The 27,562-nt window shown below is 55.6% G+C and overlaps 1 protein-coding gene across 1 annotated transcript in view; it reads right to left on the reverse strand.

Annotated features, from left to right (window-relative positions):
• Positions 1 to 27,562, reverse strand: part of ZC3H7B (zinc finger CCCH-type containing 7B) — a 62,493-nt gene continuing 34,931 nt past the window's right edge. The window contains exons 8-23 of the mRNA XM_038550435.1: positions 22,514 to 22,556; positions 21,733 to 21,923; positions 21,062 to 21,383; positions 19,831 to 19,889; positions 18,940 to 19,039; positions 17,093 to 17,254; positions 14,778 to 14,983; positions 13,656 to 13,756; positions 11,223 to 11,404; positions 8,126 to 8,211; positions 4,462 to 4,595; positions 4,240 to 4,345; positions 3,990 to 4,098; positions 3,564 to 3,697; positions 3,259 to 3,422; positions 1 to 2,890 (exon numbers count right to left, since the gene is read on the reverse strand). Of these exons, the coding sequence (XP_038406363.1) occupies positions 2,644 to 2,890; positions 3,259 to 3,422; positions 3,564 to 3,697; positions 3,990 to 4,098; positions 4,240 to 4,345; positions 4,462 to 4,595; positions 8,126 to 8,211; positions 11,223 to 11,404; positions 13,656 to 13,756; positions 14,778 to 14,983; positions 17,093 to 17,254; positions 18,940 to 19,039; positions 19,831 to 19,889; positions 21,062 to 21,383; positions 21,733 to 21,923; positions 22,514 to 22,556 (2,346 nt within the window). The 3' untranslated portion in view covers positions 1 to 2,643. The remainder of the gene's footprint in view (positions 2,891 to 3,258; positions 3,423 to 3,563; positions 3,698 to 3,989; positions 4,099 to 4,239; positions 4,346 to 4,461; positions 4,596 to 8,125; positions 8,212 to 11,222; positions 11,405 to 13,655; positions 13,757 to 14,777; positions 14,984 to 17,092; positions 17,255 to 18,939; positions 19,040 to 19,830; positions 19,890 to 21,061; positions 21,384 to 21,732; positions 21,924 to 22,513; positions 22,557 to 27,562) is intronic.

The raw sequence follows: 27,562 nt of genomic DNA on the forward strand, positions 1-27,562 counted from the left end.
TCAAAGTGCACACGTTTATTTTCTAGAACAAAGGCTAAAAGAATCAAGTTTCTTTCATTTTATTTTAAGAAGGACAAAAATTGTTATTAAAACATCTACATTATTATCAAGATACTAGACCTTATGAATATTTAATATTAAAGTGTGGTATTCTTAAATTTTTAATACACAGACATTTTAAAAGGACCATTAAATTGATTACTGCCCAGCTGAGAAATGCAGCATCCCTCCTTCCCCTTCCCCAAAAGGGACACTCACATCGGGGGCACCTGTCCGAAGTCTTGTCTCTGCCTGCTGGCAGTGGGCACAGGCCCCTGAGTCAACTCTCCAAGCCTCCCAGTCGGGGTCACGACTGAAATAATCACCCTCATCATTCAAAGCGTACTCCTGCTCCTCCGCCCCCTGCCTCTTTGCTCTCTTCCCAACCTGGGGGGGAATCCAGCTCTAGCCAGGCTGGGGAGCCCCAGATCCCAAGGGCTCCTGGATGGAGAACAGGTTGAAAAAGAAAAATCTAGATAGACTCTGATCCTATTCTCTGGGGCGGGAGACACACACCAATCATTTTCTTGGCTGGAGCACCACTGCTCTCTCCCAGCAAGGCTGGAGTGGTCTGGAAACTGGGCCTGGGCAGGGCCACTCTTGCCCCTGCTGCCAAACCACCTCCAACCCATGGCTCCAAGGCCCCCAAATCTGAAAAAGCCCTCTTAATTACACCAGGATGGCTGCATTTTCTGGCCAAATTCTTTATCTTTAGCCCTCATTAGAAGTGATTCCTTGGATACCACACACATATATAATATTATATAGAGCGATATATTTAATACCTGTGTATATATGCATCACGGGGGCGACATATATACACACTAAAAACGAGGCTGGTGACGACAGACTGCAACATCACGGATCAGGGAAAACAAGTGTCATCGACATTCACAGCCATGGCCCCCAACTTGCGTGTGGTCTCTCCTCCCCTCCAGTCATGCCACCAGCGCCGGGAGGGATTCTATGGTGCTGGCCTGCTGGGGGCAGGGGCGAGGGGGGGTACAGGGAGAGGGAAGGGTGCATGCCACGGTTACTGGGGAGGGCTGGGCAGTGACAGCAAGAGGAACAACGTTCTCTGCGCCCGGGGTGCCCATAATCACATCATTGCTCGCTATCGATCCTTGCTTGAGGAGAAATGAGGGGGATTCCATTCTCTCCATCTCACCCCCACCCCTGACTCCAGCTGTGGCCCCTGGTTCCTCCCGGGGGGAGGGCCCACAGCGTGGGACATTCTGGAATGTCTCAGGAACTGGGGGAGGCTGGGTCTGCCCATGGGTCAGGGGGTGGGATGGAGAGGAGGGGGTACACGCAGACGGGCAGACAAGAGGGTGGGGACAGGGATGGGACAGGGCTTGGTGGCTGGGAGCAGGGGCTGGGGGTCAGCTGGGGTCCCAGGCAGCTGGCAAGGCCAGGAATCAGGGAGGGCTAGGACGCAACTGTATGTCTAGGTCTGAGGAGAAGGGGGAGAGGGCCATGCTGGGTCCCCAGGAAAGAGGGGCTGGGTCCGATCCCCAACTGGCCCCTGCTGCCCAGCGTCACCTCCCTTCTCTCCACATTCCTGACCCCACCCCTCCCCTTCCTCCCAGTACATCACGTGGAAGCTGAGCCCATGGGCACCCTGCCCGTTACCACTGCCCAAGTGGGCGTCGTGCTGCCACACTCCCCACAATCATCCTCAGGAGGGGACGGTCCCTCTGCAGAGTGCTGACATGACCTCCTTTCCTCGGCCCAGAGGTGGCACTGCCTGGGACCCCCATGGCACACTAATTCAGAGAGGGTCCTGTCCCTGCTAAGAGCCTGGAGGCTCCAGCAGACAACTGGCCTTCTCCTGGCTCTACCTCGTTCCGTGGCCTGGAGACCCTGGGCAGGTCACCCATCCCTGCCCAGCCTTTGTCTCCCTCTCTGCAATGAGGGGGTCTGGGCCGAATCATCTCCAGGGACTCTGAGGACCTAGTCTACATTCAGTGGCCCACGAGGAGGAGGGTTGGGCCGGTGGCCTGGCTGGAAAGGCTCCAGAGATCATCTAGCCCAGCCCCACCCACTCTTCCAACCAGAGGGGAAACTGAGGCCCCGGAGGGCAAGCGACCAATATTGTGTTCCCGGCTCCATCCTGGGGTGGCATTTAAAGCTAATTGGGGCCTCCAGCCCTCTGTGGTGTCCTGATCTGCCCCCAGGGGAGGTGGGGATGGGGTGAGGGTAGGGCAGGGAGGACCCTCCTGCTGCAGATTCAAGTGGGGACCCCAGGCTCCCCAGCCCTGAGCTTTGGGCCCCCTTTAGGAGCAGACAGAAGTTAAAGCTGTAGGCTGAGGCTGGAGGGGTGGGCCAGGCCCCTCCCTCCCCAACCAGGGGAACCCAGGGGGGTGGGGGCATCTGCCCGGGGTTCTGGCAGGATGAGGACCCTGGGACCACTTAGGGCTGCAGCATGTGGCCCTGGGTCTGCACACAGGTGGTGGGGGCAGAGAGGATGGAGGGGGCCCCGGAGGGGGCTGGGGGCTGCCTGAGGAGGGCGGTCCCCCACCCCTGCCCTGGCCCTCCTATCAGGCCCTCTGTCCCCACCCCCGCCCCTGACCCTAGGACTTCACCCGAGGCCCAGAGCGGGCCCTACTCCCCAGTGACAGCAGCGGCAACAGGGGCTTCTGGAGCGGCACCGGCAGTGTTCCCGTCCTCTTGCAGCAGGAAGTTGTATTTGCCAAAGTCGTCATCCCGGGGGCACAGAAGCATATCCTTGCGGGCCTTGGCCAGCTTCTGCTTCAGCACCTCGCGCCGGTCCAGCCACTCGGTGAGCTCCTCCTGCCCGTGAGCGCAGCGGCACTTGTCCCCATCTGGGCAGGCCTTGCCCTTCTGGAGCCTGTGGGCAGCAGAAGGCTCACTGCCCACGCCCCGCGCCCTTTCCACCATGGGCTGCGGACCCCGGGCTGGCTACTTGGCTTCCCCCAAGACAAGCCTCTCCCTGGACAGCCTCGGGCCCAGCCTCCTCTAGGACCTGACCCAGGGCTGCAGGTGGGGGCCTGGCGGTTCTGAGCCCCGGGCAGCATCCTGCCCCACCCCGGCCCCACGCTCCTCACATCCACGAGCAGCTGCTCTGGGACACCACCCTCTGCACGCCATCTCTAGGACAAGGGGCGTGGGGGCTGGCCATGGGCTCTCTCAGGCCCACCCTGCAGCCCACCAGGTCCCGCCATGCCCACCCACGGCCCTGCCCTCCCCGGGGAGCACCTGTCGCAGAGCCGGAACTCGCCCATGGGGAAGCGGTAGGCCCAGCCACTGGCGTCGCTGTCGGAAGTGAAGACCTTCTCTTTGTGCTTCTCGGACTGGATGTGCTGCTGCCACTGCTTCTTGCTGTTGCTGTTTTTGCCGCAGAGCCAGCAGTGGTAGCCCATCTGGGGGGGGGGTGCACAGTGCTGTGGGTGCCCATTCCTCACACTTCTGCCCAGACCGATCCCCCCAGGGAGGCTGAGCCCGCCCCAACGCCCAACCATATCAGGCTCGGGGGCTGGCCCGAACATGGGTGAGGCCGTTACCATGATGTCGGCGTAGTCCGTGGGCATCTGGATCTGCTTCTCCCCTTCCCGAGAACTGATCGGGGTCCCTTCCCCTGGCTTCCCTGGGTTGTGTTTCTTCAGCCACATGTCATAGGTCTGCTGCATGTCCAGGACTGGTGGGAAGGAGAGGACAGGGTGCTTGGTGGGACAGGATTCTCCATCCGTTCTGCCCCATGATCCGCCTCCCCCCCCGGATGTGGGAGCTGGGGGCACTGCAGGCCTTGCTGTCAGGGCTGCCCGGTCAACAATGGAAAATGCAGAGAGGGTACGGCCGGGGGTGGCAGGAGGAGGGCCTGGGTGGCAAAGGGAGAGAGCAGGTATTCTTGAACCTGCTGATGAGTTGGGGTATCTGGCAATGAGGGGACCCTGGGCCAGGCCCCCATCCTGCCTGGTCTTCCCACTCACTCTTATTCTCCTTCATGAACGTCCACATGTCCCTCTCCTCTGGGCTGTGTGCAAAGGAGCAGTTCCCCACGTACTGGCACTTGCGGCCATTCTGCGCATGGATGCAGAGCTGCAGGGTGGGTGTGGGGTGAGCCTGCTGAGTCCGTTGGATTATGCGACAGCTCCAACCAGCAGACAAGCCCTCCCAAGGCCCCTCTGCCCCCACACCTGAGTTCCTACCACCACCCTGCACCTCATTCCTGGCGCTCACATCATATTGCTGTGGGAAGTTGCGAATGGATGGCAGTGGCCTCACCGACACCCATTTCCTCTTGGCCTTTGACATCACCAGAAGGACCCGCCGCTCCTTGGTCCAACTGTAGGACAGACGGGTGCTTTTTGGGGAGAGCCCAGTGCAGAGCCCCGGCCTCCTTACCCGTGGTGCTCGGGTGGGCCCCACCCTGCCCAAGCCCCTGCTGGGCGCCTGGCTCACCAGTGCCGGGCCTTGGCGCTACAGTACTTGAGATCTTTGTCAGGCTCTACCACCTGCCCATTCCTCCAGCACTGGCCACACACAAACTTCATCTGCAGGTCGAAGGTGCTGGGCCCATGTGTCCGAGGGGCGCCCTGTTGGGGGAAGGGGGTTGGTGAATCCAAAGGCATCAGGGTGGAGGCCTGGAGTCTGTCACACAGGCGGCCTCCAGGAGTGTTAGGGCCACTCAGGGCCTTAGAATGAGCCGGCCCATCACCACTTCCCAGAGGGAAATAACCTCCCCACTCTAGGTCCCCTGGCCTCTCAGTGTGGGAACCAGGCCTGGGACGGGGCTTCTGATTCCCGATCGAATATTCTCTGCCTTCTCTGGCTGGTCCCCATGGGTCTGCTCTTTGGAGCTGCTGGCATTTCCCTGAGCATGGCTTGCTTTTGCACATGCTGTTCCCTCTGCCTGGAATGTCCTTCCTCTGGACTTGGTCACGCTGTTTCTGGAAACTTTCAAAACTCAGCTCGAGTACCACCTCCTTTAGGAAGCATTCCCTGGAGTTCTTCTAAGTGGCAGCCACCCATCCTAGGAGCTCCCACAGTACCTGACTCATGTTGATCAACTCCTCCAGCTAGGAGGGCTGGGCCTGGCAGGCAGCAGGGCCCAGGTGGGAAGCCACTTGCACAGGAGCCTGCCTGGGCGGCCCTGGACTTCATCCTCATGCTCTGCTCTAGCCTTTCCTTTGAAGGCAGGAGGGCCTGTTCTTTGGCACCCTTGGGATGGGAGGGGGCGGTGAAAGTGGGGGAGATGCCCATGCAGCCTTGTCTTCTGCCACTTTCAACCTCCTCCTCCAACTACGTTGGCTAAATTACTGACTGTCCCATTACCTAGAGCCTCTCTGTCCTCTCTGGAGCCTCAGATGTGGGGTCCCCCCTCCAGGCCGCTCTCTCTCCCCCAGGCTAGAAGAGGGTACATGTCCTCTACTGTGGGAGTACCCTGTGTGCCTAGAACTACCTCGCTCAGGGCCTGTCCTTGAGCAGGAAGGGGTTCTGTCCACATGTGTTGACTGACCCTTGGCCAGGTGCTGGATGACTCGCAGCCTGGCTCAGCCCCAGGATAACCCCCATGTCACCTCAGTAACAAGGTAAAAGCAGAGCTTTGTAACTAGGGCATGGCCTGTGTTAGAGCGGGCAGGAGGTTCTCCACATCACTACTGATATCTAGGTGTCCCATTGGATTCTCACAGAAGCCCGAGGGGACCATTTCACAGGTGAGGGAATTGCAGGGGCGGGGGGGGGGGGAGGCTACTCTAACGAACAGCCATGCCAGGTCACTGAGCTTCCCTTTCTACAACTGTACAGCCTCACCAACTCCTCGCTGTAGCCCTGGGGTCAGGTAGGACTGAACAGAAGCAGAGGTTCACAGAGGTTACTAATCCACCCACGGGTAAGTGGTCTGAGGACAGGATCCTGGTGAGAGGCAGGAGCTTTGTTGTGGGATGGCACAGCTGCGGTGCCGTGGGCACTGGACCCGAGCAGCTTCTCCCCTGGCATCTCATCCTTGGCCCCAAGTGCTGCTGGCTCCGCCATCTGGTGGCAAGCAAGCAAGACGCCTCATGCCCTGGTTGTGGCCAGGCCTGGCACAGAAGCCCTGTTCCCCAGCCAGGCCCAAGAGTGGCAACTTGGGTGGGCTGGGTGGGGCCCCTGGCAGCAAAAGGGGGTTGAAGCCTCTCATGGCACCCTTGGGCAGCTAGGCCTGCCCCCGTTCCTGGGGACCCTGGCAGCAGCCCTGAGGAGGAAGAAGGGGTAGGAGGTGGTGAAGACTCAGAGTTCTCTTAGAAGATAACACTGCAGGTCCAACCCAAGCCCCTCACTGCTTTCCAGCCAGGATCCTGGCCAGGAACAAAAAACAAACCACATGGCAGAGAGGGGGTAGGGAAAAGAGGACAGTACAGGGAGGGACAGAGGAGGAGGACAACCCAGGAAGCGGGGAGAGAAAGAAAAAGGACCAGAATGATGGGCTAGAGAGAAGGGCAAGTCCCAAAGGAACCAGGCAGCCCTGTGGGGCAGCCTGCCCTGCCCCCTGGCTCACTGCCACACCCACTCAGGAGGGGCCAGGGGCCTAGCCTTCTCCCAAAGTGACTGGTGGGTGGGTTTGGCCTGGGGAGGGGGGGGTCATCCCTTATGTGTGGATGGCATAGGGGGCTCACCTCACACTATCTTTTGGGCCTGAGACCACCCTTTCTTTTCCCGCTGTCATCCACGGCTAAAACAGTCCCTACCTCTTGGGGAGGATATGAGGATTGAGGATGGCATGGGGCCCAGTGTGGAGCAGGGACTCTGCAAGCTGCAGCTTGGTCGGGTTCTATGACCCTCACAGCCACCCTGGAGATGGCAGGCAAGATTATGATCCCCATTTTATGGGTGGGGAATCCTCTGGTGGTGGGAATGGTACTGGTTGGGGGTGGGGAGCAGAGCAAGTTCTGGATAAGATGTCAGAGAACCAGGCATTTATTCCACTAAGTGTGACCCTGGGTTAGTCTCTAGCATGCTCTGAGACTCAGTTTCCCCATCTGCAAATGCCACAGTGCCACAGCTCACTTCTTCAGGAACAGGATGAGGATTGGGATGGATGGGAATGGTACGATCAGTGGGAAGGAATATTTACATGGTCTCAAGGACCCTCCCCAGAAGATACTTTTCATTACAAAGGGGGAAAAACATAACTTCACGGTAGAGAAACCTTTACCTTGGAGGCACCTTTAATCAAGTGATCACCAGTAAAGTGACACACAGAGATGATGTGCTCCTGATGAGTGAACTGAGGCGAGCATAATAACATCACCTCTGGGGTTTGAGGAACCAGACAATCCCAAATGGATGAGCCTTTTACAAGATAGCGGCTCTTCAAAACCATCAGTATCATGTAAGACAAAAAAGACCAGGGGACTGCTCTAGATCCAAAGAGACTAGACAGGGGCCCCCGGGTGGCTCAGTTGGTGAAGTGTCTCCCTTCGGCTCAAGTCATGATCCTGAGGTCCTGGGGTTGAGCCCTGTGTCGGGCTCCTGCTTAGCAGGGAGCCTGCTTCTCCCTCTCCCTCTGCCCTTCCCTCCACTCATGCTTTCCCTCTCTCTTTCTCAAATAAATAAATAAAATCCCTAAAAAGAGAGAGAGAGAGAGAGAGAGAGAGAGACTATAGAGACACAACAAATAAATACAGTGTCACTTGGGATTTGGGGATGATTCACAAAATCTGAATAATAGGACATCATCTGAAAAATTATAGCAATGTTAGTTCTGTGATGCTGACAACTGTCCTGTGGTTATTATGTAAGACAGTGTCCTTATTTTTAGGAAATAGACACCAAAGGATTTAGGGGTGATGAGGCATCATGTCTACCACTTATTCTCAAATGGTTCAGGAGAAAGTATGTATATAATTGTATATATATGTCTATGTGTGGACACACACACACACACACACACACACACAGGACAAAGTGAGTGTGGAATGTGGTAAAATGGTTACTATCTGGGGAATCCAGAAATGAGAATACACAAATTCTTTGTAGTATTCTGATAATTTTCTGCTAAGTCTGAAATTACGTTCAATTAAAGGGATGGGGAATGGCCCTCGGGGTCCTGGGTCCTACCCCCAACGCCAATCCAGGGCCTCACCAAGCTGCTGCTGGCCTTCCCTGCATGGGCCTCCATCTGCTGCCAGTACTTCTTGGATTCCTGGACGATGTCTTCGTGGGTCATGCCTGTGGAGGGCGGGACCAGACACGGCATATGTGAAGGAGAGTAGCAAAGAGAAAGGCAGGGGATCTGCAAGGGCCACCCAGACCCACGCTAAGGACCTGCCACACAAACACATGGGCAGCAGAGAAAGCATTCATCCTCTCTGGGCCTCTTAATCTGCATTAAGAATGAAGGACCTCGGGCAGCCCGGGTGGCTCAGTGATTTAGCGCCTGCCTTCAGCCCAGGGCGTGATCCTGGAGACCCGGGATCGAGTCCCATGTCGGGCCCCTTGCATGGAGCCTGCTTCTCCCTCTGCCTGTGTCTATGCCTCTCTTTCTGTGTGTGTCTCATGAATTGACAAATAAAATCTTTAAAAACAAAAACAGAATGAAGGACCTCAGGGCACCTGGATGGCTTAGTCGGTTAAGCTGCTGCCTTCAGCTCAGATCATGATCCTGGGGTCCTGGGATTGAACCTCACATCAGGCTCTTTGCTCAGTGGGGAGCCTGCTGCTCCCTCTGCTCCCCACTTATGCTCTCTGTTGCTCTCTCTGTCTCTTTCTCTCTCAAATAAATAAATAAAATCTTAATAAAACAAATAAAAGAAGAACCTGCTCCAAACCCTCACAGGGAGCAGGAGAATCAAATGCAGCTAAGAGTGGGAAAATGCAGGAGAAAGATGTTGACTCTGCAGCATGGCATGGTGACTGCCTTCATGCCAGTCTCTTGGGCCTGCTGCTCAGCACCCTTCTTTGAACCCACCCCCCTCAGTGGGGGTCTCAGGCCTGACTTCTTCTTGGTGGCCTCTAGTCCACTGGTTGTTAGGGCTTCATGTTTGGCCCAGGCAGGCTCACTAGCTCACTGAGGGGCTGCTGCTCTTCACTGTGAGTGAGCAAAGGGGCAGCCACCCAAACGCTGTGGCCCAGACCTTCCAATTTGACTGCTGACTACTGAACCCACCCTCTGAGGAAAAGCTTGGAGCACTTTTTATGAAGTGTGCTCTCCTTCCATCTCCTCCAGTCCCTTTCTAGACTGATTTCCTTTTGATCCTGTCCTATGGATGCTGCTCCATGGTGACCGTGTGTCACTGGGGAGTTCCTCTAGGCCAGGCACTGTGCTTGACACCCATCTTCTTGCTAGTGATTCCTAAATAGATCTCTCCAGCTCAGACGTCTCCTGTGAACTTCCAGACTTCCACATCCACCTGCCTGCTCAATATCTCTACTTGAAGTCCAAGAGGAATCTCAAGCCCCTCCCATCCCACAGTGAACCCTGACAGGACTCCCCAAACCTGCTCCTCCTACAGCCTCCCCTGCTGAGAACATAGCAACCCCATCCTTCCGGTTACTCTGCTCAAAACCCTTGCAGTTGACCTTATGCCATCCTTTGTCAGAATCTGATCACTCCTTCCACCCCTGCCACTGTTACCCCGGCCTGAGCCACACCTTCCCTGGTCCCCCCACTGTCCGCCCTTACCCCTCTATCCTCCACCCAGTGGCCAGGGCGACTTTTAAAAAAATATTGATCAGGGTGGCTCAGTTGATTAGGCGTCTGCGTTTGGCTCAGGTCATGATCCTGGGGTCCTGGGATTGAGCCCTGTATTGGGATGCCTGCGCAATGGGGAACCTGCTTCTCCCTCTGCCTCTGCCCTTTCCCCTACTGTGTTCTCTCTCTCAAATAAATTAATTAAAATTAAATAAATAAAAAATATTGATCATATCACATATACCTCTACCCACTTAAACCCTCCACACCCTGCACATCATATTGAGAACAATCCCGACTCTATGTACAACCTAGAGACTTCCACACACTCAGGTCCCTACCAACCTCAGGCCCCCCTCCCCCCATGCACTAAGGTGCTCCACTCTCACAAACAGCATTTCTGTACCAAGCTTGATCCCGCCTCAGGGCCTCCAGCCTTGCTCTTCCCTCTCCTGGCACTCTCTCCCTACCCTTTCTTTCTTTCTTTTTATTTATTTTTTATTTTTTTTATTTTTTTATTTTTTTTTCTTTCTTTTTTTTTTTTAAGATTTTATTTATTTATTCATAGAGACACAGAGAGAGAGGGGCGGAGATACAGGCAGAGGGAGAAGCAAGCTCCATGCAGAGAGCCTGACGTGGTACTCGATCCAGCGTCTCCAGGATCACGCCCTGGGCTGCAGGCGGTGCTAAACTGCTGCGCCACCAGGGCTGCCCTCTCCCTACCCTTTCTTGCTCAAATACCACCTCCTCACAGAGACCTTCCCCAACCATCTTATCCCAGATGCCCCAGCCTGAGCCCCTCTCCCTCTGTGTTACTTTCCTCTCAGCACTGAGCACGTCTGAAATCACACAACCCTATTTCATCAACCGTAAGAAGAAGACGTCAATTGTTAGATGCACCGTTATTTTATGTTACACCCAAAACAATGCTGCTAAATTACATTACAATACACAGTGGGGGGAACGTGCGTCCTAGACCAGATGGAATGCAGGATTTACTACATACTTACTATGCTCTCTTGCCTTTGCTTACAGATATCAGATGTTCTTGGAGAACCAGGACCTCAAGGGGTCCTTGCTCAGGCCCGACACACAGCAGGTACACTCATCACACTATCAGATGAATGAGTAAGCGAATAGCTTTTAATCTCCTCAGCTGAGATGGAGATTATGGTCACCAGTTCACAGATGGGCAAGGGGAGGCTCAGCGAGGGGAAGTGACCTGCTGATGACCAACCAGGCAGCCTGGCTCTGCCCCTTCTTCCTCTTCCACCTGTGTTCTGCTGGCAGTGCCCGGATAGGGATAAACCCAGGATCTTTCAAGCCTGGAAGCTCCCCGAGAGCAGGGCCTGGAAGCTTCTAGAGATCAGAGCCTTTGTGTCCTCTGTGATGTCTAAGGGGCACCGGCTCCTGCAGAGGCACGTCTCCCATCAAGCCACTGCCCCTCTGAACTCCTTTAGGCCCCCTCTGCCACCTGCTGCGGGCTGGCCCATCCACCCTCAGCAGGTCCCGCGCCTCCCCTCCGCCTGCCCCTGCCCAGCCCCCTCACCTGAGTACTGCTGCAGCAGCCACACTTTGAGCTCGATGAAGCTGTGGGCAAAGTGGCAGCTGTCTTCCCGCAGGCAGCCATAGCGCACCTCGTGGCGGCACACGTCGAACTGGAAATGCTCCTGGAACTGGCGGATCTTGGAGTACTTGAGGGAGGTGGAGCGGACGATGTGCACCAGGCACCTGGTGGGCAGAGGGCAGGGAGCACGATGCAGTCTGCAGCACCCCCCCTGCCCTCCCCCACCATTCCCGGCAGGACTACTCTCCCTGAGCCTGGGCGAGCCTGAGGGGAGGGGCTCCTCTCTGGGTGTTCCTGCCCTTATGGAAGTGACACTTCTAGATCATGAGAGCACAGGAGGCAAGAGGTGGGAGTCCTACACCCAGGCAGTCCCAGCTGTATGTCCTCCTCTGGCCTCAATCCTGGGTCAGCTCAAAGGGGGAGCTGCCAGGAGAAGGACACAGATGCCACCTGCTATGAGGCTGGGAGAAGGGAGCACCGGGGTGGGGGGGCACAGGGAAGGGGCACAGGGAAGGGGCACAGGTTCCCCCCCAGCTTGATGCACCAGAGCTGCTCCTGCATCCAGAGAAACCATAATCAAGCACCTCTTCTGGGACAGGAATTGCATTTTATTTTATTATTTTTTGTTGCTGGTCTTTAGTTTTTATTTCATAATCAAACAATGCTGCAGGTTGTGATCTTGGGGTCGTGGGATTGAGCCCCATGTGGTGCCCCATGCTCAGCATGGAGTCTGCTTGAGATTATCTCCCTCTCCTTCTGCCGCTCTCTCAGCACCCCCCCCACTTTCTCTCTCAAATAAATAAATAAATCTTTAAAAAAAAAGGCCCCAAACTGTAATTCTTAAATCCAGGTAAATTTGGGAGATAGTAAGGAAAATATGGGAGCCCATAGTAAGGAAAATATGGCAGTGAGAGCACAAAGATTACAATATATTTTGAGCCGCTGGGGTGAAAGGGTGCTCTCCTGAACTACAGAAGGAATGGCCTGGTAGTTAAGATAAAAATGCAAATCATGGGATGCCTGGGTGGCTCAGCGATTGAGTGTCTGCCTTCAGCTCAGGTCGTGTTCCCAGAGTCCTGGGATCAAGTCCCATATCAGGCTCATTGTGGGGAGCCCTCTTCTCCCTCTGCCTATGTCTCTGCCTCTCTCTCTCTGTGCATCTCTCATGAATAAATATATAAAATCTTTTTTAAAAATGCAAATCAAATTTATTAGATTTATGGGCCAGAAATTTTATTTTATTTTATTATTATTATTATTATTTTAAAGATTTTATTTATGCATGAGAGACATAGAGAAAGAGAGAGGCAGAGACACAGGCAGAGGGAGAAACAGGCCCCATGCAGGGAGCCTGACATGGGACTCGATCCCAGGTCTCCAGGATCCCACCCTGGGCTGAAGGTAGCGCTAAACTGCTGAGCCACCAGGGCTGCCCCTATTATTATTATTTTTAAGATTTTATGTATTTATTACAGACAGAGAGAGAGAGAGAGGCAGAGACACAGGCAGAGAGAGAAGCAGGCTCCATGCAGGGAGCTGGATGTGGGACTAGATCTTGGGTCTCCAGGATCAGGCCCTGGGCTGAAGGTGGAGCTAAACCGCTGAGCCACCGGGGCTGCCCCTGTTATTATTATTTTTAAAGATTTTATTTATTCATTCATGAGAGACAGAGAGAGAGAGAGAGAGAGAGGCAGAGACACAAGCAGAAGGAGAAGCAGGCTCCATGCTGGGAGCCCAACGACGTGGGACTCGATCCTGGGTCTCCAGGATCAGGCCCTGGGCTTAAGGTGGCGCCAAACCGTTGAGCCACCTGGGCTGCCCAGGGACCAGGAATTTTAGTATATGTGCTGCCTAAGCGAGCACGGGACCAGGAATTTTAATTATGCTCACGGCAACCCTAGGAGATTGGGATCACCATCAACTTTACAGACAAGGAAACCAAAGGCTATAGCATTGATCAGGCTGGGATTTGGACACAGGATGCCGGGGCTCTATCATCCATGCTGGGGCAGAGCCAAGGGGAGTCACAGGGAGCGAAGGTGGTGCCAGGCCTGACCCAGATCCTCCCACTTGTCTGACGCCAACGTACTGACAGTGGAGGGCACCAGATGGGAGTCAGAGATGTGGCCTCCCACGTTGAGTGAGCTACTTCCAAGCCTCATCAGTACAAGAGACTGTAACTCCTCCCTTCCAGGAGCAAGGAGATCATTAAAATACTGAGAGAACGCCTGGAATACAGATCTCATCTGTTGGTTCCATCTGTTCCAGGTGGATGCTGGATCTGAGCCCTAAATTCTGCCCCTCAGCTTGACACCCCAGGTATACTCTCTGGCTTCATTTGCTCCCCAGGCATCTGAACCACCCCAGCTTTCTGTGTGCCCCTGCTCCCAGGCCCAGGCTGTGGGTCCCACTCACTTGTTGTTATAGAAGCTGTGCTTGGCAGCCAGGTTGGAGCAGACAGACGGAGAGTCCTTGGTGCCTTTGCTGATGATCCGGGGTTTACTGTCGAAGCAGATCTGCCGAGGGAGGGAGTGGGCTGGGACCCGGAATGGCTACCTGGCACAGACTGGGTCCCTGCCAGCCCTGCTGAGTCAGGGGAATGAGAAAAGGCACCCCAGGTCCTGTAGCCCCCACCTCTTTGGCTCTAGCTCCCAGATAACCTGGGCTGTGGCTCTCTCTGGTCCCACCGCTCCAAATGCCTGGGGTAGGGGGTAACTCCAAGTCTCTGAGCCTGAGTTTTGCCAACTGGAAACTGGGGTGACCATGCCTGCTGTCCCACAGGCTCACTGTGAAGCTCAGGAAGGACATAACAGAACTGCAAGTGCTTTGTAAAGTACATGCAGCTGCTGGCCGGGAGCTGTGATGCCAGGCCAACTGCACTGAAGGGAGCGGCCAGTCCACCTACTCCAAGGGTTGGAGGGGGAAGGGCTGGCTATGCAATGGGTCAAGGTTGGGCTGAGCACCAACCCTGCCAGCAACCTGGATCCAGAGCTCTCACTCCACGGAGATCGACCTGACACTATCACTGGCCTTATCATGCTCCGATCGGGCAGGGAAGCAAGGGGCCAGCAGAGTCTTCTGTGGCAGCTCTGGGGACAGAATTAACGACAACTTGGTGGAGCTGCTGGGATCAGAGCTGAGTCTTAGAGGGTCCAAGATGCAGGAACACAGGGAGGGCGCTCCAGGGAGAAGGGATGGCCTGGATACAGGCAGGGGGGTGGGCAGGAAGGTATAACGGGCATTGGAGCCAACACAGCTAGACAAGGAGGTGTGGGGAGGATGAGCACCTACAGTGCCTGGTGCCCAGCCTGGCCTTTGATGGCCATCAGGAAAGAGTGGATATGATCATCTCTCTTTCCTTAGCAAGCTAGGGTCCCACAGGCCTTTCTGACAGTGCAAGGACCTATGGGTTCTAAAGTCAGGTCCCCCAAACCCCCAGGTTCCGCGACTGACATTCTTCAGAGGCTCTCGCACCCGGGAGGCCCACCCCAGCCCCAGCTGTGCTGGGGCCTGCAGAGGAGGCAGGCGGGCAGGTACCTCACAGAGGAAGGTGAATATGCCCTGGTGCTCCTTAAGGAGCTTGGCGATGGTGAGGCTGCCGCGCTTGACACCCCCCAGCGGGTCAAAGAGTAGGTCACGGTTGAGGGTGCCTTTCCGCTCCTCTGTCCACACGTCGATCTCCTCCTGATGGTAGGCGAAGGTGCAGTTATCCCCGTACTTACAGTCCTGCTTGTTAATCATGTCTGCAAAGAGGCAACAGGACACACACGTTCTGCCAGGCGGGACGGCAGCCCACGGAGCCCCCGGGACACCAAGGTCGCATGGGGTGCTCAGGCCCAGCTCCTCCGTGTGGGCTGGGGTGCTCAGGGGGGCAGGGGTGTTCATCTGGGACCTGGGAGGGCGGGGGGCAGAGCTGGGGAAGGCCCTTCCCAGGCCAGGTCCCTTCTCTGCCCTGCACCTTGTGGGGGTGGGGGGACCTGTGTGTTCCAGCTACAGGGCAGGTGGTCACACCCCTCTACCCCCACCACAAAGCTGCCTTATGTGCTTGGGGTAGGATAAGAGGTGGGATGAGGGGGTTGGTAGATGAATACAAGCCTCTAAATAAATACAAGTGGTTTCATTCTGATTATTCACCAGGAAAATGCCCTTGGTTAAGGGCCTGGGCCTTCGAATCCGGCAGACTTGGGCTGGGATTCCCTGTTATTCCTCAGCTGTCTGTCCCATAAACAGAGAATACTGGGTTGTTGTGGGAAGTAAGTGGAATAATAAATAAAACCCCTGGGGACCAGGGGCACCTGGCCGGCTCGGGGTAGAGCATGCAACTCTTGATCTCAGGGCCCTATGTTGGGTGTGGAGCCTACTTTAAAAAACAAAACAAAACAACACCCCCACAAAACAAAACAAAACAAAACAATACAAAACAAAACAAAACAAAACAACCCTGGGGACCAGGGAGTTGTGAGGGCAGCAGGCTCACAACCTGGAGCCCTGGCGGTCGAAACTTTTTCTTTCCCTCCCCTTGCTCACACTCTCTCTAAGATGCCCTGCTCCATTCTTCTGCCAGGATGAGGGAGCTGATACACAGATGATCACCACCGACTGCTCTGTGCTGGAATCAGCTCTGCACCCAGGGAGCGGGGAGCCCTGTAGGGAATGGCTTCCCAAGATCCCAGGCGCTGCTTAATCAAGTTCAAGGGAATGTGCAAAAGAGTCTGGGTTCTGGGCAGCCCAGGTGGCTCAGCGGTTTAGCGCCACCTTCAGCCCAGGGGACATGACCCTGGAGACCCAGGATCAAGTCCCACGTTGGGCTCCCTGCATGGAGCCTGCTTCTCTCTCTGCCTCTCTCTCTCTCTCTCTCTCTCTCTCGTCTCTCATGAATAAATAAATAAAATCTAAAAAAAAGAGTCAGGGTTCTGTGTGTTTGGGGAGTGGTTAGGATAGATGGGGGACTTGTAAGCCTCAGAGAACTTGGACTTCCTCCACACTGGGCAGGGGAGAGCTGACCGAGGCCTTGTAGCCCAGAAGTGACATATCCTTAAGATCCTGTGGGAAGGACAGAGAGCTGACCCAGGGAACCAAGGGCTACTGTCTCCTGGGGAGATAAAGGCCTCAGTTTCCTAGCCCAGAGTTATGAGGATGTGTGATGGTAGGGACAGAAAGGTGACACTTGGGATGCCTGAGTGGCTCAGTGGTTGAGCATCTGCCTGTGGCTCAGGCTGCCTATGGCTCAGGATGTGATCCCGGGGCCAGGGATCGAGTCCCACATCAGGCTTCCTGCACGGAGCCTGCTTCTCCCTCTGCCTGTGTCTCTGCCTCTCTCTGTGTGTCTCTCATAAATAAGTAAATATTTTAAAGAAAAATCTTTAAAAAAAAAAAAAAAAGAAGAAGGGTGACACTCTAAAGCACTCAACAATGTTGTGACTGTTCACGCAGCACCATGTAGATTGGGAAATCAAAGACAGCAAATAAGGTACGTGACAAACGTCCACTAAATACTGGCCACGTTGACATGAGTTGGAAGTGGGGATGATGACAACATGATGGTTTTTAAAAGCTAATATTGATCAGGGTGCCTGGGTGGCTCAGTGGTGGAGCGTCTGCCTTTAGCTCAGGGCATGATCCCAGAGTCCTGGGATTGAGCCCTACATCGGGCTCCCTACTTTCCGGGACCTGGCTGACCCTCACACTCAGTAGGGGCTTCAGCTGGGATGGAACATCCCGAATTATCCCCACACCACCCCACCCCTGCCCCCAGTCTATGGAGCTGTCAAGGTAGGAGCTTGATGCTCATTCTGATGTGGGATTCAACCTCGATGAATGCCACCTTTGTCTACCTGCCGTAGCCCACCCACCTTTGCACAGGTAGTAAGAGCCCACAAAGCTGGTCTTGGTGGGCCGGGGCCGGATCCGCTTCCAGGTCTGGTCTTCAGAGCTCCGGAGCCGGCCCAGCAGGATGTCCCGCTTGCATTTGTGTTCAAGGCCCTCGCGGTAGGTATAGTCTCCTGCCCTGGGCCCTGTGGGGACACATGGATAGAGATCAATTTCAGGTGTGGAATTGAAGGATGACGGCTGATGGGCCTGAGTAGCGGGACTCGGAGCCTTGCCTCAAAACCCACCTCCGAGGGGTGCCCGGGTGGCTCAGCGGTTTAGCACTACCTTCAGCCCAGGGCCTGATCCTGGAGACCCGTGATCTGAGTCCCACGTCAGGCTCCCTGCATGGAGCCTGCTTCTCCCTCTGCCTGTGTCTTTGCCTCTCTCTCTGTGTGTGTGTCTCTCATGAATAAATAAATAAAATCTTTAAAAAAAGAAAAAATAGCCCACCTCCTTCAGCTGGGCCTCCCGCCCATTCTTGCCACCCCCTTCCTAGCCATATGCTCCCTAGGGACAGGGGGCCCGGGTCGAGGAGAGACCCTCTCCAAGGATTCCCTTCTAGGCACCTGCCCTCCCCTTCCATCACCACTCTGACTCTCCAGCAAGCCAGACGTTTCAGTGTTTCCCTAGAAGGAGTCATGAAGACAGCGCCCAGAAGAGAACAGACCTGCCCCTTTCTTGTCCTGCCTGGAAGGGCACTGTTTGGATTTATCCTCCCTTCCCTGCTCCTGCCAAGTCTTCTGACCCAGAGCCTCCTCTCCTCTGACGATGGGGAAATAGTCCTTGTGGGGACCCCCACCTGTGATCTGGCTGTGCCAGCACCAGGTGTGTAGCACTTCATATGGCATTAGTCAGCTTTCCCAGCACAGAGGCAGCGGGTATGCGGACTGGGGAGGCAGTCTGAGGTCCATGTGAGGAAGAACTTCATCACGGGCAAACCCATCCAACAAGATGGTGCCCTGCTCCCCGCCCCTGCAAGTCCATGGGAGCTTTGGTGGGATGGCTCTCACGTATGTGGCAGGGGGATGAAGGAGAAGGTCCTGCAGTGGATGGATGACAACAACTAGACAACCTCTAAGGTCCTTTCAACTCTAGTACACTTGAGATGGAGAATTCTAGACTGCTAAAATTTTTAACCCTGGCATCCCAAAACAATATTGCACTAAAACCTCAGGGATTCTGGCAAATGAGTCTTAGATTAGAATTCTGAGATTCCAGGTGTACTGAAAAGTGCTGCCCGGCAGGGGCCATCTATTCTGAACTGCTTCTGTAGCCTTCCTTGGATTTGGGGGCTGGCACTCTAGGAAATACACTGCCCAGACTCCTTTGCCACCCAGGTTCCAGGCAAGGTTTGCATTCATCCAGGAAGATGCACTCAGGGGAGAGATACACTGATAGGTAGAGGTGGCACGAGGTGTGGGCTGCATTTCCTCTGGCTAATGTGTTTCTGCAGCAGCCAGCTGGACTCCACTCTATGGCCAGGTACCAGCCTCTGGGCTGTGGGTGGCTATGACATGGGCCAGAAGGTCCAGCAGCCCCTGACCCCTGTGTGAGAGCAGCACAACCGCCTCTGGTCCTTGGTTTGTGGAGGAGCAGCCTAGAGGCCAGTGGAGGCTCCCAGCTTCCGCTCCACCAGCCTTTCTAGCAGCCCCAAACTCCCCTGTTCTATACTCTCACCCCTATCTGTTCAAAATACCTAGAGGGGCTCCTGCTTTCCTGCACTTATCTCTGACTGGTACACTAAGGGTCTGTCATTCTGGGATGCTACACTCTTGAGATTCCCAGTATCTCTGGGCAGAGGGGTGGAGGAATGAAGGTGTGACATTACCTGTTTTGGGGTAGCAGAGCTGGCAGGCTTGCTTGAACTCATGGGTGGCAGCCAAGGGGTTCTTGATGAGCAAGGCGGTGTTGGGCATGGAGGGCTCTGGCTGTGATGGGAGGAGGTTGGCCATCTTGGGCACTGGACTCCCTCCAGAGGTTGGGGGGTTCTATGACCTCCCCCGCCAATCCTACCCAAGAGCAGAACTATAGCCCAGCACCCTCCCCTTTCTCCTACCCTCCCAGCCAGGGAATTCCATATACTACGATCCAGAATCTATAATATTGGGATTGGATCAGCCTAGTGGGGGTGCATGGGTGACAGTGATCTTGTCCTACAACCTTTCCTTTGAGCAAAAGCCCAACATAAAAGCATAGAAACAGGAATGGCCTCAACTGGGTCCTGTGTGCATGCCCTCCCCACTCCCAGCCTCTATCTCCCAAGCCCCCAAGGCATTAGCAGATGAGGAAGAAGGCAAAGCTCAGAGAGGTTAGGTTACTTCCCGGGGCCACACAGCTAGTGTCTAGGCTAGGGGTAGAGTGCAGAGCACAGGCTGCCTGTCACCTGCTCAAGCGCTCTCCTAAACTCAGAACTGGCTGAGTCTAGAGAACAGGATGTTCTTAGCCCTGGAAAAGTTTCTTAACCCCTCTGAGCCTCAATGTCCTCTTCTGTCAGACAAGGATTGGGCTGTGCCCTCAGCTCACCCTCCCAGCATGTGGCTCAGTTTGGAAGAGCCAGGGAGAGGCAACCTCTGGCCCACCCATTCTGAGGGTGTGTCTGGGGGATGCAGCACATCATCCCATACAGAAGGCTCACCTCTGTTCTAGAACCCACACCATTTCCCTTTCACCCCTGGGAGGGCACAAGGTACCTGGTCATGGATCTGCACCAAGTACTCACCGAGGGGGCTGGTTTCTGAGTACCACTTGGGGGACGATGGTCCTGTGAGTTGGTTTCCTCTGCAAGAAGACACAGGGGTCACCTGTCCTGCTCTAAAGGGGTGAGAAGTCCTCTGGGGACTTTTTCGTATGCATTTCTAACTTTAGAAACCATGCAGGCCACAGATCCTCTACTATGTGTGCTGACCCCCTGATTCTACCTTCAAGGCCACAGCCCAGGGACAGAGCGATGTCCCAGCCGAGCATGTGTACCCTGTCCTTATACCTACCACGGCTGCCACTGCCCCTGGAAGAAAGCCCAAGCTCTCAGCATAGCTTCAAAGGTCCTCTGACACCAGCTTTAGGGCTTCAAGGCACCCAAGCCACCCTCCCCTCTGGCTGACTACTCTGCTCAGTGGCCAGCCTTCACCACACAAGCCAGTGTCATACTGCTCCCTCCATCAGCAGAGGGTTGTCTCCTTTAAGACTTTGCTCAGGGCAGCCCCGGTGGCTCAAGCGGTTTAGCGCCGCCTTTGGCCCAGGGCCTGATCCTGGAGACCCAGGATCGAGTCCCCGTCAGGCTCCTTGCATGGCGCCTGCTTCTCCCTCTGCCTGTGTCTCTGCTTCTCTCTCTCCTCTCTGTGTATTCTCAGAAATAAATAAATAAAATCTTAAAAAAAAAAAAAAAAAAAAGACTTTGCTCAGCCTTCCAGGAAGTCTCCCACAGCCCCAGGGCTGAGTCAAGCATATCTGTGCTCCTGCAGCCTCGTGAATCCCCGAGTCATGAGCACCCTGGCCTAGGTCCAACTGTCTGAAAGCTGGTCCTGTGAAGGCCCAGACAGGTCTGCTTCCTCTCTGGGTCCCTGGCACCCCGATCAGAGTGAGGCAGAGTGAGCCTGTGGCCTTGCAGTCCTTCCCCCAGCCTTATTATCATTCCCATGGGATCCTACCAGCCTGGCAACCACAGGGCCCCAGAAGGCTGGGTGGAGAGCACCATACTGTGAGTCCCAGCTCTGCTGTTTGATCTTGAACAAGACACCCAGCCCCTCTGGCCTCAGCCCCACCCTGGGCCAAGCACTGAGGGAGACCCAGTAACTCAGAGGCGGTGGCCCTGGACCACGGTGGGGAGAGAGGGCCTGGGCTTTGGCTGAATTGAACTGTAATCCCAACTCCACTCCTCAGAGACTGGAGATGTGGTGGCACTCTGAAAACTGTCAAGGGGGTGGGGGTGAAGGTGCCCACCCAGGCCTTACCCACAAAGGAGTTGGGTTTGTCCAGGGAGCCACGGGTCGACCCAAAGCTGTCGAGGGCATCCAACCGGGTATCCGAGTACGGCAGCAGGTCGAGGGAGTCCAGTGTGGAGCCTGGGGGGTCGAGGGCATCCAGCACGGAGGCGGCCAGCTTCTTGGAGGGGTCCATGACGAGACCAAAGGAGGCAGGGGGCAGTGGGCTGGAGACGGGGATGGTGCCGCCCACTACAGGTGGCAGCAGTGGGGTCCCACCGGGGAACACAGGTATCAGCTGGGGCAACTCGCTGGGCACACCGCTGCCAGGCAGGCCACCCTGGACCAGGGACTGTGAGGTGGGGAACAGAAGGAGAGGTTGGAGGAGAACCTGACCACCCAGGCCTGGGCAGAATCAGGCACTGCAGGTCCCAGGCAAGGTGATACCTCTGCACCTCAGGCCCCAACCCATCCCAGGAGAGGAGCCAGGGATCTTCATGGTCCCTCTGGTTGTGGGTTCTCAAGCTTCACGTCTGTACCCCAAGCAGGTCCCTTTCCCTCCTCAGGCCTCAGTTTCTCCAACTGTGACATGGGGATGGGACCTTCCCTCCACCCCTGGTGGGACGGGAGGATGAATGTGCAGGGGTCCTGGGTGGGGCTGGGGCTCAGGGGAGCAGAAGAAGGGCAGCAACCCAGCGCACCAGTGAGTCCAGCAGGGTGTCCAGCTCCGGCCCGAAGACATCCCCGTCAGAGAAGTCGTCCAGGCTCTCAGTGCCAGGCAGGGCCCTGCTGCTGTCCAGGGGGGCCAGCAGGTCCAGAACGTGAGGGAACAGGGGCATCGTGGGGGCGGAGGGGAGCGGGGCAGGGGAGCCTCGCAGGTCCACGTAGCAATCTGTGGATGGGAAGGTGGGATCAGCAGCCCCCAGAGGCGGTGTGGGGGGGGACGGACAGGAGGTGTTCCAGGGCCCTCGGGTCCTCACGCAACACCTTCCCTCCATTCCTCAGCTCCTGTCAGGAACCCTGCCTGCCCTGCTGGCCTGACTCCAGGGCTGGAGGCTCAGTCAGAGTGAAGGCCGGCCGCTGCCGAGCAGGAGCGGGTCCTTCAGTCCCACAGTATTTCTCGAAGGGGCCTGGCTCAGTGCCTGAACATCCTACCTGGGGGAAGCAACGGTCTCCCTAAGGGATGCTTGGTAAGCGTGACCCTCCCTGGAAGCCAGTGAGGGAGAGAAGGGGACTCCCAGTAGGGGGAGACGCTGGCCTGGAGTGGAGGAGACGAGAGCAGCGCTACCCTGCTATGTGGCAGGCCCTCACCCTCTCCTGCCTGAGAGGGAGCGTGTTCTCCCAAACCCACTATCTTCTTTCATGCTGCAGGGAGTCGCTAGGGCAGGGAGCCCTCAGGTTCCGGCTGTGAGGGGTGACCACCCCGCCTCCCCTTCCCCAGGGACCCATCTCTACCCTGGGCCCTCAAATCAGGGACACTACCTGTTTCGATGTCATCTATGGACCCCAATCCATTGGAAGTTCCCTGTGGAGAGGAAGGACACAGGGGGTTGGGCAGATGTGGTCTAGGAAGGCTGTGATGCCTGCCCCACCTCCACCCCAGGGACCATTGCTGGAATTAAGCACAGGGCTAGACAGGCAGGGGCCAGGGGGTAGGGGAGAGGGGCCGGACAAGCCTCACATCTGCCCCTTTCTAGAGGGGCACCCCCGGGGATAAGAGATCTAACCTCTGAGCCTCAGTTTCCTTACCCATCACAGGATAGGGTCCACACCCTGGGGAGGGTGGCGGGGGTTTTACCTGGCACTCCTACTCTGTGCCCTGCATGGATAGTTTGCAGCTCAAAGACAAAAGCGCCATGCCAGTGTCCCCTCCCCTGTCACAGCCCCAGGCTGAATGAGCCCAGGCGGAGTCCCACCGCCACCCGTGGACCTGCTGTTGGAGGGGCAGCTGGGCCTGGGCTTGCTCCGTGGCCTTCTAGGACAGTTTTAAATCATTTTGATGTTTGCATAGACCTTAGGAAGGTCTATGCCTGTGCCTGTCAGGAGTTGGCCTGGATGGACTGGGTGTTTGTCCACTAGCCTCCACATTCTGGCCTCCCCCATGTCCCATGTGCTCCGCTGGCTGCGGCCTGAGTAATTCCTCAATCCTGGCACATCCTCCCCTTCTCGGAGTCCTACATGGTCCAGCTGAAGTCCTCCTTCCCTGGCAGGGCCCTGAGTGACCCCATTTCCCTTGCACACCCGCCGACAGCTGCAGGAGGACCAGGGCCTCACTCCTTAGCCATCCTATCACGTGGATCCACGGTGGCACTAACAGCAACCAGATGTACCCAGCGCCCTGCCTCATGCCAGCCGGGCCAGCACTTCATGGCCAATCGAGTTCAGCCCTTGATCCAGATGCCCTACCAGGTGCTGTCCCTTCACCCACAGGGATGTTGGTCCAGGGAAGCTGCCACTCCTGGGCCAGAGAGTGGCTGTCTGACTGGGGACTTGGGAGTCTGCCCCGACCCCAGCCCCAGGCCTCTGCGCTGCTTCCCCTCCCCTGCACAGAACACCCTCTCATGCCCTGGCACCTGGCCCCTGCATGGCAAAGATGGGCAGGTCAGTGTTCTAGGGGGTGTCTGCACAAACCAGGGCTGCCATGCTGGGTCAGGGCTGCTGCTCTCACAGATAAGCATATGAAACATGAAAGGTGGGAAAAGAGGTGCCAGATGAGCATCTCTAGGGATGGCTGTGCATCTCCCTGCCCAGTGCTGTCCACGGCCCCCAGGCACCCTGCCCATCACCCAGCTCCAGCCCATCTTGTTTGGCTCCTCTCTCCCTGCTGTTTCCTGCTTCATGACACTCACACAGCAACCAGGTTTCCGGAGCACCTCCTCTCTGAGAGGCCTTGTGCCGGTGGCTTTCATATGCAACTCACTGTCACCCTACAGCCACCACAAAGTGGCAGGCACTAGCAGCTCCCTGAGAGGTGGAGTGGTGCTTCAGATAAGGGTGACTCAAGACCTGAACCTAATTGCATGCCTGGCTACAAAGCCCAGCTTCTTCCAAACTCCCATGGGGAGAATTAGTGTTGTGGTCTCAGAGGGTACGAGTCTCCCTCTCCTGCCCCGAGGCCCGTGCTCAAGCAGGTCCTCTGGCTCTGAGCTCTGCTCCCTCCTCTCCACCTGCCTGAATCCTGCCACTCAGGTTCTGGGAAGTCCTCTCCACCAAGGCCGCCTCAGGTTCTATGTGTTCCTAGAAGTCACAGCTTTCCTTGTGTTGTGCCCCTCCCACTGGCGAGACGCAGCCCCAGCACAGGCACCCTGCATGCCCGACTCATCCCCAGGTCCCATGAAGCTCCCTGTGGGTGCTGCTCATGAGTCTCCACTACGAGGCACACGTGTGGGGTGCCTGACTGGCTGAAGGACCAGTACTCCCCTGCTGGAGAGCCCTGTAGGGATGCCTATGGCCAGGCTCACGCACAATGTCTGTGTAAAAGCTCCAGGGCAGGGGATCTGGTTGGCACACTCCCCATACTCCATTCCGTGTATCCTTAGACCACTGTGGATGTGTAAGTGTGGGACCACTGTGGATGTGTAAGTGTGGGCTATGGATGTGTGTGTGTGTGGTATGTGGATACGGAAGTGTGTAGATGCGTGTGTGCAGCACCATGCTGGCCAGTGAAGCAGGATCTGACCTGTTCTCCACTGTAGAGTCCCCTCTGCTTGGGCTCCTCCCAGATCCCCATCCCCATGACAAGCCCTGGCCCCTATGGATGCGGTGGGGGCCCCAGCGTGGCTGTAGGGATGGGTGAACAGTTTGGCAGCGGCTTGGGTGCCCACTGCCATGGGTGCCACCATCTGTGGTCCCCAGGCTGCAGACTCCATGGACACTGAGGGTTGGTCCTTGTGGAGCTGGGCACCCAGCCACATTTGCCATGGTCCTGCCTGCTGTGATGAGCAGCAGATTCGCTGTGCCCTCACTCACCGGCCTGAGAGGAGCCTGGAGACTCCCCCAGCCCTGACACCAAGGAAAGATGTGTGCCTTGGGCTGGAACAGGATGGGGAGGGGCCCCTAACCTGCCTCGGGTGCCAGGCTACTGGCTTCCCATGCCTGCCTTCATGTCATCCACACAAGCACCCCGGGAACTGAGCACCATCATCTCTGTCTTTCAGAGGGGAACCCAAAGCTGGGAGACATGCCATCAGTGAGCGGAGACCTGACCCATCTGACTCCAAAGTGGTGCCATGTGGACGTATGGAACAGAGGAACCCACAGTCCTGCTCTCACATGAGCTTGTTGCGGAGCCCGGGAGATATGCATACATGCACGTTGTCTGGTGCGTGAAGATGGACAGGGACATGGGAACTAGACTGCTGGGGAGCCTAATGCCAGACAAGAGTAACTGGAGTTGATTACTTTCAAACAGTCACTTAAATTAACAATCACTGAGGGTCTCTATGCTGAGGAGAGACCAGAGGCCTGGCTGTCAGAGTTCACCTTGGGGGACAGGAAGGGGAGGCCAGCCTGACCTGGAAGAGTGGGATGTGGATTTAATCAGGGCAGTCACTGTGGGAGGGGAAGGAAGGAGCAAGGACACCCCATCAAGTATCCAGCCAGGGTCACCCCACCCTAGCTCTATAAGGTGCAATCAAGCCACTATCAGCAGAAAATGGAAGGGAGTCCCAGTTTCTTCAGGTCCAGGAATGATATCCAAGAACTCTGAATAAGATGTGCTTGAATAACTCCCTGCCTCCCTATCACCTCCAGCAAGAGGAAAGAGGAGCCCTACACCCTGGCCTCTAGCTGTCCCCTCTAGCTACCCTGGCGTCCTGGCTGTTCTCTCCACACACTGGACACTCTCCTGCCTCAGGGCCTTCGCAATGGCCATTCTCTCTGCCAGGTCCCCCCAGACCTCCTCAAGGCACATCCCTCATCTTCAGGTCTTTGCTCCAGTGTCTCTTTCTCATTGAGGCCTTCCCTGTTCACTGTTTAAAACTGCAACCAATTGCCCCAGCATTCCCCAGCCCTCATCTCCACATCACTGATGACTTTTTCTTTGTCTCCTCCAGTTACAATGCAAGCTCTATAAGGGTGGGGCTCCTTGGCTATTTTCCCCTCTGCTGTATATCCAGTACCTCAATCAACTCCATCCTGAGCACATAGAAGCCCTCAATAAGCCCCTTCTGAATTAATGAACAGAATCAATACTCTTCCCTTTCAATGCCTTCTCAACACTCCTTTGATGAAGACTCAGCTCCTCACCAGGTGCAAGATGCTCTGGCTTCTATCTATTATTCCAGCCCCACTGCAGCCCTGCCTCCCCTCCACTTGGTCCCACCCATACTCTGAGTTCCTCCTAGCCTCAGGGCCTTTGCACATACCATCCCCTGTCTGAAATGCAGTTTTACCAGCACACCATGCCCCTGCTTACTCCTCAACCTTCAGGTCTCATTTGAAAGGTCACTGATGCCCAATCTAAATCAAACCTCCCTGTTTCAATGGCCTGTGGCTCCCCACACTTTGCCTTTACAGCTCTCGTGATGGTTTGTAACCAGAAATTATCAGGCTAGTATCCATTCACCCTGGACTATGAGCTCTTGGAGGGCAGGAACTATGAATGCTTTTTTTATTTATTTTTATTTTTTTTTTAATTTTTATTTTAGTAGATAGTCACAGAGAGAGAGAGAGAGAGAGAGAGAGAGAGAGGCAGAGACACAGGCAGAGGGGCTCCATGCACTGGGAGCCCGATGTGGGACTCGATCCCAGGTCTCCAGAATCACGCCCTGGGCCAAGGGCAGGTGCCAAACCACTGCGCCACCCAGGGATCCCATGAATGTTTTGTTTACCACGTACCTAGCCCCAGGCTCAGTGAATTCAGACAAGTCATCTAACTTCTTGGGCCTTGGTTTCTCCTTTGTAATAGGAGTAAGGAGTCCCTCCCTTAAGGCATTGTGAAATTATTTACAATTCTCCGGTCTTTCGTCCACTGCTATGGTCTAAATATCTGTCAAATGTTCAATGTATGTCAAATTCATATGTTGAAATCCTATCCCCTAAGGTGACAGTATTAGGAGGTGTGGCCTTAGGGAGGTAATGAGGTTGTGAGAATGAAACCCTCATGAATGGGATTCACAGACACCAGAGAGCTCCCCTGACCCTTTTGCCTTGTGAGGTCATAGCTAGAAGATGCCATCTGTGAACCAGGAAGCAGGTCCTCACCAGATACCAAATTTGCCGACACCCTGACCTTGGACTTCCTATCTCCAGAACTGTGAGAAATGAATTTCTGTCATTTATAGGCATTTATAAGTCATTTATATACTCAGTCCATGGCATTTTGTTATAGAAAAATGTTATACAGGCTTCCTGTATGGAGCCTGCTTCTCCCTCTGCCTGTGTCTCTGCCTCTCTCTCTCTGTTTCTCTCATGAATAAATAAATAAAATCTTAAAACAAACAAACAAACAAACAAAAAAACTGGGCAGCCCGGGTGGCACAGTGGTTTAATGCTGCCTTCAGCCCAGGGCGTGATCCTGAGTCCCAAGTC

This window comes from Canis lupus, chromosome 10 (genome assembly GCF_011100685.1).
Source record: "Canis lupus familiaris isolate Mischka breed German Shepherd chromosome 10, alternate assembly UU_Cfam_GSD_1.0, whole genome shotgun sequence".
In the NCBI taxonomy this organism is placed as follows: Eukaryota; Metazoa; Chordata; class Mammalia; order Carnivora; family Canidae; genus Canis; species Canis lupus.